The sequence below is a fragment of the Giraffa tippelskirchi genome, chromosome 4 (assembly GCF_054371585.1).
Source record: "Giraffa tippelskirchi isolate mGirTip1 chromosome 4, T2T-mGirTip1v1.2.pri, whole genome shotgun sequence".
Lineage (NCBI taxonomy): Eukaryota > Metazoa > Chordata > Mammalia > Artiodactyla > Giraffidae > Giraffa > Giraffa tippelskirchi.
Genome location: NC_137278.1, coordinates 18,304,282 through 18,318,541, shown reverse-complemented (window position 1 = coordinate 18,318,541; position 14,260 = coordinate 18,304,282). Strand labels below are relative to the sequence as shown.

Sequence of the window (14,260 nt, the reverse complement as noted above, 5' to 3'; positions counted from 1 at the left end):
ATCTTTTGGGGATGAGTATAAAAGTTTGAAGACAGCTGGCTCAGACTTCTGGTTCTATCCAGTGCATCCCTCTTACCCTGTTCTTCTGGCTCTTTATCTCCCCCACGTGGTGCTCTTGTATCTTAACTATATGGACAATTTATAAATTTAAGAATAAACTTCAAACTGGAAATCATCATTTGGGTCCTGATTTGTGAATGGGAAAAATTATGGAAAATGTGACTGTCTGAAAATCTAGGACTTCTGGATATGAATAAGAAAATCAGTCAGGAATTTTACTGTTTTAAAATGGCATTTATTAAACAGTTAAGTACTGTGATCTAGGCACAGTAGAGGAGCTGGGGTAGGAGACAAAGAATGAGATCTAGGATCTGTTAAAAGTTATAAGCTGAAGAGGACTGTATCTGGATGCTCAGAAAATATATTCTTACTGTACAAAAAAACTGTACCCAACTCATTTTATATGGTATACATCTTTTAAAAATTATATACCATTAGCAGAGGTGTACCTCTGCTTTACTTTTTGATTAGGTATGTCAATGTATATGTTTAATGAAGGCATTTTACACCTCAGATGATCACACCAGATTTAGTTATGCCAAAAATTCACAAAACTAGTAACTATGGATAATAACTGTTGGGAAAAGTTGGTCAGATTTTACTGAGGCATGCCGCAGTGAACCTAAATTTAAACCACACTATGAGTATCTTATTAGGAGCAGCCTTAAAACTTGACCAGACAGGAATAACACTCCATTCCTAACACTCTATCATTTCATAATGGAGAAAAGGCTGTATTTCTCACTTTTAAGTGGAAAATGTATTATGTCCTACTCGTATAAACTTTAGTTGAACCAAAACAGCAATTCACATCCAACGCTGTTAGAATGTTTTATTAAGTACCATGAACACTCTAAACTAGAGCTAAAATGATGCAGAGGATTTGCAAAACAAAACACAAGCTGTCTTGGCAAATCTCCAATCTAAGTAAAAAGTGACCACCAAGTTGAATTTCAAGAAGTTTGCTGGACGATTCTAGAACCTCTAACAGGCAGAAGGAGGGGTTAGGTCCAACGTTTAGTTTCTGGAACTCCTTGTACACCCTGTACGTACAGCGGGGCCAAAGAGAAACTGCATTAAGAAAGCACCTGTTTATTTATTGACAAAAAAAAAAAAGCCTTTCTCCTTACAACGGACGGAGGCCTAAGATACCCGGCTGGTCGGACGCGGGGCCCGGAAAGCCAAGCTGCACCCCGTTTGCGACTGGGAGGCTGGTCTCGCAGAAGCTGGCGCTTGGACGGACGCGGGGGGCCTCCCGCTCCCGGGAGATGTCCTTTGTTCACTCCAGTACTTCGCTGCTGGGTCGTCATCCCGAGCACACCCGGCCAGGGGCTCCTCGTCCGCTCTGGACCTCAGGGTTCTACAACTCGCTTAGTGAAAAGGGTGAAAGGGAAAGTCGCTCAGTCAGTCCCGGCCGATTCTTCGCGAACTCACGGGCTACAGTCTCGCCAGGCTCCTCTGTCCATGGGATTCTCCAGGCTAGAATACTGGAGTGGGTAGCCATTCCCTTCTCCAGGGGAATCTTCCCGACCCGGGGATTGAACCGGCGTCTCTCTCATGGCAGGCGGATTCTGAGCCACCAGGAAAAACAGAGATCCTATTCAGATGGACTTCCCTGGTGGCTCAGACGGTAAAGCGTCTGCCTGCAACCCGGGGAGACCCGGGTTCGATCTCTGGGTCGGCAAGATTCCCCTGGAGAAGGAAACGGCAATCCATTTCAATATTCTTGCCTGGAAAATCCCATGGACGGAGGAGGCTGGCGGGCTACAGTCCATGGCGTCTCAAAGAGTCGGACACGACTGAGCAACTTCGCTTTCAGATGCGGTGGGACTGAGGGAAGCGGCCGGACGCACCTCTGAGGGTCCATTCGTGAGCCACCGCGTCCCTGGCGGCGGTCACCCGGGGACAGAGGGGCGGCCCCGTTGGGTCGAGTCAGGACGTCACCCGGCTCGTCAGAGGCGGCGCCGGCCAAGAGCCCGACGGGACTGGGAGGGGACGGCAAGATGGCGGCGCGCCGGCGCGGGGCGGAGCGAGCGCGGGCCTCCCGACATGCCGCGCGTGGCGCCGGGCTTCCGGCTGTGGGCGGTGCGGGGGTCGGCGGCGGCCGGAAGCAGGCTGCGCCAGCCTCTGGGAGCTCTGCCTGCACTTCCTGGGGGCCTCTAGCCCGGCTCTGGAGTCTTCCGGTAGGCGGCGCGGGAGGAATAAGAAGCTTGAAGGGTCGGTCCGGGCGGATCCCCTTGTCTCCCAATGTGAACGGCGTCCCGAGCCCCCCCCTTCAGGCGAAGGCTGCCCCCCAGAGAGGTGGAGCCGGTGCCCGGGCCGGCACCATGAGGCACCGTGTCCTCTTGCTGACCAGCTTGGTTCATCTGGTGCTGGCGCCGCGACCTCCTGACGAGCCGGGCTCCCCGCGGCGACTCGGTAAGGACCCTGGGAGTTGGCTCCAGGTGCCTGGGGCGTGCAGATTTTGGGGGGAAGAGCAGGCGAGCGGGATCTCTCAGGTGTTTGGAGGCGGGGTGTTGGACGACGGTGGCGCGTCCCGAAGTTTTCGGTGTAGAAAGGGGGTGTGGCTCTCGGAGTCTGGGAAGGAAAGGAGCTGGGCTTGTCTCTCTGAATGGGAAAGGGGTCCTGGGGTGGGGTGGAGGGGCCTCTGGTTAGTGACTGAGGGCCTGGGAGAGGTCTTCTCCCCGAGTTTGTGTTTGGGCGTGTGTTCCGCAAAGCGGTAAGGCAGGGAGTGGTGACGGCTCGTCTTCGGAGAGGGAGATGCGGTCCCGGTCCTGCCCCGTTAACAAACAAAGCTACGTTTTGTTCTTAGCAAAGGCAGGATTCTGGAGGAGGATAGGAAGGCCCAGAGCTCCCCATCTCTTCCACGGCTCTAAGGCAGCGAACTAGATTTTCTACCTAGGAGGTCCTTAGGCTATAATCTGGTTGGAAGGCGGTGACTGGGGAACTGTTCTTGGGGTTGCATTTTGCGAACATCTTAAGCGTGTGTGTAGTTATATAAAATGTAGCTGCTTGTTGGAGGTACTTAAACCTGCCAGGCTAGCTGGTGATGCCGTTTACTGTGAATACCTTCCTTGTCATTTTAAACAAAAATGATCAGGGACCCCCAGTTTGATCAGTTTTGAAGCAAGAAGTAGAGGGTTATTTAGATTTTCTGAAGAGCTTGGATTTTAAAGGACTAACATTGAGAGGTGTGAAATTTGGTGGAAGTTAATTTGTGAAAACGTACAGTGACCGTTAGGGTTCTCTATCTGTTAAAAGTTAACATGTAAGAGAGTTTGGTTAATTAGTAATAAAGTATGAAACTTCATTTTCCCACTGTGAAAAGCTCTAGCCTCGGTGATTTTTCATGGTTGTTTTGGTCTCCAAATCTCACCATAATGCCATGTAGTATAATATTGTGCAGACTGAGACACTATGTAGGTTTTTTTATGACCAGTAAAAAATTTGCATTAGTTTACCTGGCAATTATTTTTTCTTATTAAATGGACAAAAACCATAATTGATGGAAAATATTAAAGGTGTTGTGTACTCACCTAAACTACAGCTTTGTGGTTATCTCAAATTGAAAATGAGTTGCAGGTGATTAGTTTAATGAACAGCTAGGGAGAACCTGGTAGGAAGTGCTGAGATGCGATAAGTTAATACAGATTGAAGGAAAATGGTAAGTTAGGGGTGGTCAGGATGGAGGAAGAGGGTAAGGATCCACTTCATAAGGATGAAAAACAGAAAAGTGAAAGTTGCTCAGTTGTGTCCGACTCTTTGCGACCCCATGGCCTAATCCATGGGCTTCTCCAGGCACGAGTACTGGAGTGGGTAACCATTCCCTTCTCCAGGGGATCTTTCCAACCCAGGGATCGAGCCCAGGTCTCCTGCATTGCAAGCAGATTCTTTACTAGCTGAGCTATCAGAGAAGCCCTAATATTTAAAAAAAAAAAAAAAAGAAGAAGAAGAAAATAGAGACAGTGCAGGTACTATGTGCGTTCCTAGGATTCGTGCTACTTAAAGTTTCCCACTTGTGAACAAGAGAATAACAAAACTGAAATACAAATATTTGTATCACTAATACAATTTCAGTTTTGTTATCATTCTCTTGTTCACAAGTGGGAAACTTTAAGTAGCACGAATCCTAGGAATGCACATAGTACTTGCACTGTCTCTATTATCTTCTAAGCAAACCTTTTCTAGGTCTGTTCTCAGGAATGGTCACAGATCTTAAGGATTTGTTTATTTGTTTTTGTCTTTTGACCATGTGTTTTTATTTGCAAAGTGCAGACCATTGGTGCCAAAAAAAATGCACACACTTAGCCATTTATTCACTGCATGTTTGAAGAACACATACTGTATGCAGGTAATATGTGTGGCATTGAAAGTATAATCAGACAAATCCATCTTCAAAAAGCTTTTGGTATAGTGGAATAGAGAGATCTAAGCAGAAAATTCTAGAACAGTATGAAGGAGACTGTTACAAGACATTATGGCGGGGAATTATTTTCATCAGGTGGTACTTAACCTAGCTGGGGAAGGTTAGTGAAGGCTCCCTGAAGGAGGTGATGATATTGAGCCAGGCTGTAAGGTTAAGTAGCTGAAAAGAGAAAACAAGGACATTCCTGACAGAGGCAGTTAGTGTTAGAATTGAAACGAAACTTGGAGATCATGTGTAGTTTTTTAAATAAAGTGGCAGGGAAGATGAGTCTCAGAAAAGGGTAGTGATCTATCAGGTTCATACCATTAATGATAAATATATGCCAATAAATACATGCCTTGTGGGTATTTTTTCTTTTGAAAAAATTTTTTGTGTGTGTGTATATGTTTGATAGCTTTGAATGTAATTTGTTGCTTAACTCTGCCCTAGCATTTAGATTGAATTGGTCAAGGCCAATGAGTAATTTCATAGTTAAAGAATGTGGTTTATTGTTTAACAGCCTTCTTATCTTATAAGTGTTACCGTGTATAACCACAGTACTAAATATTGATGAGGGATTTGACAACATTTTCTGAAGAATACATATATATAATAGAATCCTGGCTTTTGGAGTACTGCATAGGCCATGGAAAATGATTTCAATTGAACTGTTACGAATTGCATAATTTAGGAAATTTATGAGTCATGTGAGCCTAGTCATATATCTTGTTGAGGTTGCAGCTGGGGTATATAAGTCTCACTTTGATTTCAAAAGTTTTCTCTGTGTAACATTTAATAAAAGAGAATATAGTGGGTGGAAAGAAAAAAATACCGTCACAGATGAAGGGTGAAAGTTTGTATCTGAAACATGTACCCTGAGGTAATTGGTGTGGGGATTCTCCACTTTGCAGTGCTCATTTCTCATTATTGATGGCACCATTCTGCTCAATATTTTAACATTTGACTTCCTCTTTTGATGTAAATTTTGCTTATAGGATGGATTCTGTTGAAACTGAAACATTTGCCTACCCCACTTGGCTTCAAGAGAAATTTAATGCAGCTCTGCTGTGTGCTAGTGAAAGAGATAAACTGTTTCTAAAATAGAATGAAGAGTTAAGCAGAAAGCCAGGGTGGGGAAACTGGAGAATTCCTTTTGGCCTTCATGGGGTTTTCCAGAACATTAAATGTAGGTGTCTTTCAAGGCCTAGTATGGTTGAATATCAGATACTTCACCATTTTGTATTTGTGAGAAGTGGTGAGTGTTTTCTGTTGAAAGTATAATTTGAAGAAAGTCAGAAGATTGGGAGGAAGGGACAGGAAAAGTCTTCACAGGGAAACCTTCATAGAGGTAGCAGGGTGAAATGAAGTGCGTTTTCATATGTCCTTTAGTCCTAAAGTGAACCAAGGAGCCAGATATCTCCTTCCCTACGTCCCTCCTTGTTTTTTTTTTTTTTCCCCTGCCTTTTAATAAGAGTTGTTGTTCAATTGCTAAGTTGTGTCTGACTTTTTGTAACCCCATGGACTGCATGCAGCATGCTAAGTTTTCCTGTCCTTCACCATCTCCCAGAGTTTGCTCAAGCTCAGTGTCCATTGAGTTGATGATGCCATCCAACCATCTCATCCTCTGTTACTCCCTTCTCTTCTTGCCCTCAATCTTTACAGCATCAGGGTCTTTTCAAGTGAGTTGGCTCTTCGTATCAGGTGGTCAAAGCATTGGAGCTTCAGTATCAGTCCTTCCAGTGAATATTCAGGGTTGATCTCCTTGCAGTCCAAGGGACTCTGAAGAGTCTTCTCCAATACCACAGTTCAAAAATATCAATTCTTCAGTGCTCAGCCTCCTTTTGGTCCAACTCTCACATCCATACACGACTATTGGAGAAATCGTAGCTTTGATTAGCCGGACCTTTGTCAGCAAAATGATGTCTCTGCTTTTTAATACGCTGTCTAGGTTGTCATAGCTTTTCTTCCAAGGAGCAAGCATCTTTTAATTTCATGGCTGCAGTCACTGTCCGCAGTGATTTTGGAGCCCAAGAAAAAAAATCTGCCACCACTTTTTCCCCATCTGTTCGCCATGAAATGATGGGACTGGATGCTATGATTTTAGAATAAGAGTTGTAGGCTTTGACCGTCTCATCTGCTACCCTGGTTTCACTTACCATTTGACTGTTCTGATAACTATGAAATATAGATCTCTGACCTAGGCTTGTTCTCTGATGCTCCACTCTCGAGTATCCAAATCAGTATTCACAGATACTGCAAATGTCCACTTCAGGTGTTCAAAATTACTTATCTATTTGTTTGATTAGAAGAATGTAAATAGGAGACAAGATTTAATCTAGGAATAGGCAGCAATGTTGCAAACTGTGGAAGTAATCTCATTTCTTAACCTGAATTTGCATCCATTTCAGCTGCAGAGCCTCATGGATCAATCCAGGGTTTTTTCAAGGTTCCCTTAGGCTGGGGCTTTTCTGGTGGCTCAGACAGTAAAGAATCTAGGTACAATGCAGGAGACCTGGGTTTGGGAATACCCTGGATTGGGAAGATCCCCTGGGGAAGGGTGTCCACTCTGGTATTCTTGCCTGGAGTATCCCATGGACCTGAAGCCTATGGGGTCACAAAGAGTCGAACAGGGCTGAGCGACTAAGCACACGTTGAGCTAGGCTTACTTTCTCTTTGGCTCAGTTTTCCTGTGACTGGTCTTGCTGGAGAGTTTTGGCCCAGGTTTAGTCCCAGCCCAGTTGAAGGGCTCTTAATAAGGAGTTATTTGAGGCAGCTCACCCTTCATCCCCCCTAACTGGTATAAACCCATAAAATGAAGTTTTTAGTTCCCAGGATTTGGGCCCCACCACCTCGCAGACAGCCCAGTTCTTCCTTTCTTATCCCTTAGTCCCAGGAAGGGATTCTCCCATGCCTAGGGCTCATTCATTGCAAAGTGACCAGGCCTTTCCCTTATCCTGTATATTTGGAGGAGTACTGAAGAGTAGTCAAGTCTCCTGTGTCTTCTGCACAAGCAAAATACGCACTTGACTGCAGCCCTGGCTTTACCTTTCCCACTTCTGTGAGAAGTGGGGACATGACTCTGGTTGTGTCTTTTGGGAGAACTCTTTGTACTCTGTGCAGCAGAGCTATGGAGAGTGAGCAGAGTGCTCCAACAGCTCTGCATGACAACCGCAAGCTGAATTCCAGGAAGGTGCAGTTGATTGCAAAAAGAAAAGAGAAGTTAAATAAAAAGTTCACAAATGTTTCCAGATTCTTCTAACACTTCATTATTTAACAATCAGTTTAGTAAGAGACTCATAGACTTAGAAAATGAACTTTACGGTTGCCAGGGGGAAGGGATGGTTAGGGACTTTGAGAAGGTTATCTACACACTGCTATACTTAAAATGGATAACCAACAAAGACCTATTGTGTCGCACATGGAACTCTGTTCATTGTTACATGCCGGCCTGGATGGGAGGGGGATTTGAGGGAGTACAGATACATGTATATGTATGGCTCAGTCCCCTTGCTGTTCACCTGACTACCACAACATTGTTAATCAGCTGTACCCCAAGACAAAATGTTTCTGATGTTAAAAAAAAAAAAAATCAGTTTTACGTTAAAAACTTGACTCTGGACATGATGAATGAAGTAAGGGTATATTTTATGTCATTGTACCAAAGTCAGTGGCCATAAATCATATCCTGAAGATACAACAGTTCAGGTTTGAGGGAAGGGTGGAGTGGAAGGTTTATCAGACCTGTGGGCCACTCCATTTCTGGATCCAGAAAGCTGGTTTGTTGCAGACCTGAAGGTACAGCTTTCTCTGTATTCCTTGAGAACATAAAGAAGGAAGTATCAGCTGTTTTTTATCACTGATACTGGTTTTGAACATCATAGACTAACAGACTTACTCTTTCCCTTCCTAAAATCACCGAATATTCAGTGATGCAACTGCAAACATATGATGACTTAATGCAAAAAAATTCTATGTAAATGAATAATTGCAGACTGTATATAAAGGAACAAGATGTAGTATAGAACTTCAGAAATCTTTCAGCATCTGCTTGTCCCCTTATGTCAACCTGTTAAAAACAAAATTCAGCCAAGTAAATTTGAAGATCTTATTGGCTTGACGAGGCACTTTATGCATTGGGCAGCATGCCTGCCAGCAGCTGGAAGGGTTTTCTGAGGGTCTGGACCAAATGGAAGCTTTTGATAAGAAGAAGGGTGGGACACAGATGCTGTTAGTGAAAGAAAAGGGTAGTTTTTAGGCCTAGACATCATCTTTTTAGGGGGGAAGGGGGCAAGGATTTTATCATATGGAGTATCTCTTCTTCCTCTGTGGGATGAAGGGGCCCGTGTGACGGATTACCTCCTTGGTGCTGACCAGGCAATTCCAAACTTGTTGCTTAAGATTACTTTTCTGGTGAAGATTGAAACTACAGTTAGGTTAGGTATGAAGCCTGGTTTGGTATCATAGGCTTGTGTTTTCTTTTTAACAAATCCCTTCCCCAAACCTGCTCCTAGTTGTGTTTTCTTTTTTGTAGTCTCAGTGAATATGGTGCCACTGTCTACCCAGATATCCAAGTGAGAAGCTTGAGGGTCAGCTAGTGATCTCTACCCAGATTGCTCAGCAGCTTACTAGCTGATTTCCCAGTCTGCAGGTTTGTCCTCCTGTAGCCCGTTCAGGCGGAGAAGGCAGTGGCACCCCACTCCAGTACTCTTGCCTGGAAAATTCCGTGGATGGAGGAGCCTGGTAGGCTGCAGTCCATGGGGTAGCTAAGAGTCGGACACGACTGAGCGACTTCACTTTCACTTTTCACTTTCATGCATTGGAGAAGGAAATGGCAACCCACTCCAGTGTTCTTGCCTGGAGAATCCCAGGGACGGCAGAGCCTGGTGGGCTGCCGTCTATGGGGTCGCACAGAGTCGGACACAACTGAGGTGACTTAGCAGTAGCAGCCTGTTCAGGGCTTCCCTAGTGGCTCAGGGAATCTGAATCTCAGGGAATTAAAGAATCTGTCTGCAATGTGGGAGGCCTGGGTTTGATCCCTGGGTCAGGAAGATCCCCTGGAGAAGGGAAAGGCTATATCCACTCCAGTATTCTGGCTTGGAGAATTCCATGGACCGTACAGTCCATGGGTTCGCAAAGAGTCACTGCAGTTATTGTTGAACCCAGGTTCATATACCTGACGCACAGTGAGGCCCAACAAATGGAAATGTCTGAGTTTGAAGCTGAAAAAGGTTTATTGATTGGGAGGGCGCCAGTGGAGAAGATGGGAGATGTAGGCTTGTCTCAGATCCATCTTCCTGGCTGCCCAGGGTTTTTAAAGGTAACGTTTGGGGTGAGTGTTGCAGGGAGCATGACCTTCTTCCGATTGGTTGGTGGTGAGGCAACAGGGTGGTGTTTCATGAGTCTTAATCTTCAACCTTCTGGTTCCAACCAGTCTGGGGTCTGCGTTCTGGTGGTCAGCTTGTAATCACCATTCTCCACCTGGGAGCGGGGAGGTATCTTAGTTCCTGCAGAACAACTCAGAGGTTTGTGTCATTTTGTTCTATATATCCCTGGAGGAGGAACTCGGAATCTGTTGTTTCTTGACTGCTTTTCCTTTGTTTCTGCAGTCCCTCACTTCTCTAATTAGTAATTGCCTGGATCTGCTATCTGGAACTCAGGGAAGGCTTGGGCGGCTAAAGCCTTTTCTACAAACGAGCAACAGGAGACAGAAAGGCTTTTGTGCCTGGGAGGATTCTGCTTGGTATCAGTCCCAAGTTTTGGATAGAGAGATTAAGTTTTGGATAGAGAGGTTGATCATAAGCTCAGCGGGAGAACTTTCTTTTAGGGGGATTTGGTTTCACAGTCAGGATGAAATTTCCAATTGATACCTGTTGCCCTTGTCCGAAGTCCTGCATCCTTTATTCAGTTCCCTGACCAGACCTCTGCCTGCCTCTGCAGCCTCCCACCTGTTCATATTCTCCCTGCCATTCTGCCCTCCAGCCTCACTGACTTGCTTTCAGTTCTCTGAGTGTATGATGTTTTGTATTTCTTGTGGACCTCAGCGTAGATTTGCCCTCCACTGAGAACTGTGTCCTTTTCTTCTGTTGGCCGCTTCCTCATCCTTTTGGTTTTAACTTCAATGCTGTTTTCTGGGGAAGCATCCTTGGCTTGCCGCACAGGTCATGCTCCTTCTGTGTCCTTCTGTAACTTCTTGCAGTTTCCTCTCCCTAGACTTGTGAAGTACTTTATCGTGATTTGGCGGGTGGGGGTGGGGGTGGTATCATGCTCTTTCTCCCAAAGTTGCAATATTGGAAATACATCATCTTTCTCTCCATTAATATCCTTCGCGCTTGGAAGGCGGGAGGTTTTCAGCAAATATGTTTTGAGTAAATGAGTAGGCGGGGACTGGTGGAAAGGGGAAGAATACCTGCAGGATGTGTTTGTGAGAAAGGGGTGGGGGTGGAAAGGCTTAAAAAGCTGTAAGAGTCGAGTCCCTAAGGAGGACTAGGCAGAAGAGGCCAAGTGAGGGAAACTAACACCTGGCAGCGGAGAGCTGAGAGGTTTGGGAGGAGATCCTAAATGATATAGGACTGTTGAATAGCGCACTGTGTTGTTGTTGTTGAGTCCCTAAGTCGTGTCTGACCCTCTGCGAGACCCCATGGACGTAGCCCGCCAGGCTCCTCTGTCGTTGGAATTTTCCAGGCAAGAGTACTGGAGTGGGTTGTCATTTCCTTCTCCAGGGGATCCTCCCGATCAAATCTAAGTCTCCCGCATTGGCAGACAGATTCTTTACCACTGAGCCATCAGGGAATCCCAGTATACTATATTACTACACTATAAATTGTATGCTGTACTCTTTTAAATAGTCTTTTTCTAATTTGTGTTTGTAGCAGCTGAAATGAGAAAAGCTCAGTTGTTCAGGGTGATTGCTGGAGCAACTTGTAGGAAGCGAGGAAAGTGTTCTCCTGTGGAGAATGCTGGGCAGCTGTTGTGGAGTTTCTAAAAGAGAGAGCATGAAGGTACCCTGAGCTGATAAGATAGCTCTTTTAGCATTGTCTGGTATTGACTGTCATAAACTCTACCGCAGGAAGTTATATGTTTTATATTTAAGTTTTTGGAGATTTTTGGATTTGGATGGGGGAAATAGAAATTCTTTTGAAAAAGCTATGGAAAATTGGATCACCAATAGTTGGTGAAGTGCAGTGAAATACTGAGCATTTGAGAGATTACTGCTTGTATAAGAGTAGGAGCTCGGAGTGCAGGACAAGGAGAGGTGTCTGCAGTGCTGTCTGTAATGGCTGCAGGATGTCCAGTTTGAGATCTCGAGTTAAAAAGAGGGTCAATTACAATGGAAACATATTAGTTAAGTACTTTAAAGTGCTTTAGCTAACTCCCTTTTAAACGTGCTTATTATAGAAAAATACCTAAAGATAACCAATGATGTTACTATCTTGCTCTTATTTTTTTCCTAGCCCTATTTTTGTACATAGTTAAGGTCATGCAATATGAATAGATTTTAAAATCTACCTTTGTTTATTTAATATTATAGTATAAGTATTTTCTCATGTTCTTAAAATCTGTTGTTGACAGCTTTTAAATGGTTGCAGATTTCTTTTATTTGTCATTAGGAAGTGCTGTCACTTCTCTTTTTGCCAGGTACTTAGTTTGTTTCCAGTTTTTTGTTCTTAAAGCTAACGCAAGACTGAACAGTGAACATCTTTGTGCTTGAAGATTTTTCCCTTCACTTTGAGCTGTTTCCTTAGTTGCCTAGTTCAGTGGTTCTCGGACTGGAGTGTACGTCAGCATCACCTGGAAGGCACCTTAAACACAGATGACTGAGCCCTTTGCCTAGCATTTCCAATTGTGGAGAACTGAGAAAACATTCCCAAGTGATGCTGGTTGTGGAGAGCACACTCTGAGAACAACTAGCCTGTATCGTTGACAATAAAACTATAGTAGTAGAAGTGATTATGATCTTGAGTGAAACTGAGTCCCTGTACCAACCTGTATCAAGGAAGTTGAAGGGCTAAGGGATTGTGTCAGCATCTCAGCATTGAGAATTTGTGCAATTTGTAAATGTGGGAGTGCTGTTTTGTGCAGGATTCTCTGCCAGGTGGCGTGAGGTAAGGATACTGTGATTTTAAAACGGAGCTCACTTTTGGCTGTCTTACAGTCTATTTGTGAAATAAGACAAATATAACTTAAAAATGCCAGAAGAGAGGTGTAAACAAAAGGCTGCAGAATTCAGAGGGAGGCAGAATCATGTTTGATTGACACATCAAAAAGGAGGAGGCCAAGTAGTGGAGGGTCCAGGAAGAGTAAGGCTATTTTTAAGCAGTTTCAAAGTTGAAATCAATAAAGCTTGAGGTTTTCAGCCAGACGGGCCCCAGTTCAATCCTTGCACTGGGCTATGTTAGCTTTGTGATACTCTTCTCTCCGAGGCTGTTTCTTCATGTGTAAGGTAGGGGAAAATCCCAAGGATGTTTGTGGAGATGACGTAAAATGCCTAGTATGGAGTCTTGTAGGAAACAAAACACTCAAAAATTGTTGAATAAATGACACGCTTCTTGAAGGCTTTTCATTGATGCCTCTAAGCATTATAATTAGCAAGGTCAGGTCACCAATAACCATCCATTGGCATAAAGGAGAGCTGCGAAACAGCTTTCCTCTGGAATAAAATTAAAAGGCAATTTTTGTTAACAGAAAATGGGTGGTACCCAGTGAGTGTGAAATTTGCTACCCCTTTAATCTTGAGTTAGAGCCTTGAATGGACTTTGATTAAATCTCCTATTGACTACATAGCAGTGTGCCTCTTCAGGTTTGCTTGAATATCAGGCGAGAGTGAGGCGTTTTTCCTTCTTTGACCACTCTGTATAAACTGGCCCTCCCCGCTGTCTGTCTCTGCTTTCCTACTCTCATGCCCACAGCACTGGCGTGGGTTTTCTTGAGTGTCGTCTGTCTCTCCCACTGCTGTAGGCAAGGACTTTGCTCGTTGAATGCTTTATCTTAGCCCTTAGACCAGTGGTTGGCACATAGTGAATGAATGGATGAAAGAACCAGTTGAGGGTATTTAGGAGAAGAGGATGGAGAAAAGCATAGGGTAGATTCTTTTTTTTTTTTTTTATTCTAGTTTTATTTTTTTATTTTTATTTTTATTTTTATTTTTATTTTTTTAAATAAATTTATTTATTTTAGTTGGGGGCTAATTACTTTACAATATTGTAATAGTTTTTGCCATACATTGACATGAATCAGCCATGGGTTTACATGTGTTCCCCTTCCTGGACCCCCCACCCACCTCCCTCCCTATCCCATCCCTCTGGGTCATCCCATTGCCCCGGCCCTGAGCCCTTGTCTCATGCATCGAATTCTTTTAAAATGGTTTAAAAATGGTTTTGTGAGCATTTTTAACTGCAGCAGCAACAGACTTATATTTTAAGCTCTTGCTGCTCTATTTTGAGGACTTTCTAAGTCCACTGGAATGATTTTGAATACCGTTGCTTCTACAGTGATAGCTGTTGAGAGGAAAGGAAACATCGGCTCAAATATTTTTAGACAGTTTTTACAGAGACTTAAGTCACCAAAAGTGTCTTCCAGAAATCTTCCTGACTGTGGGAGAGACAGCAGTGTTGCCGTTGATAAAAAGTGACTTCCACCTACAGTGTTTATTCTTGCTCTGTGCCAAACAGGAAATTAACATGTGCTTGTTCTGCCTTTGCGGCAGTGCAGCTTTGCTTTTCTTGGGTTCCAAGTCAGTCTGGTAAAAAAGTGTTAGATTTTTTTTCTTAGGGATTTGTTTGGTCTTACCAGTGCACT

At 44.1% G+C, this 14,260-nt stretch overlaps 1 protein-coding gene and 1 long non-coding RNA gene across 3 annotated transcripts in view; one reads left to right on the top strand and one right to left on the bottom strand.

Moving 5' to 3' along the window:
- Positions 1 to 273: 273 nt before the first annotated feature.
- LOC145503606 (uncharacterized) lies at positions 274 to 2,081 on the bottom strand. Its single transcript, XR_014051588.1, has 2 exons — positions 1,914 to 2,081; positions 274 to 1,430 (listed from the first exon to the last, which is right to left on the bottom strand). It is a non-coding gene; the product is annotated as an uncharacterized LOC145503606 (long non-coding RNA).
- Positions 1,393 to 14,260, top strand: part of ADAM17 (ADAM metallopeptidase domain 17) — a 42,383-nt gene continuing 29,515 nt past the window's right edge. For both annotated transcript variants that reach the window (XM_081483469.1, XM_081483470.1), the window contains exon 1: positions 1,393 to 2,478. In XM_081483469.1, coding sequence (XP_081339595.1) covers positions 2,064 to 2,478 — 415 coding nt within the window. In that variant the 5' untranslated portion in view covers positions 1,393 to 2,063. The remainder of the gene's footprint in view (positions 2,479 to 14,260) is intronic.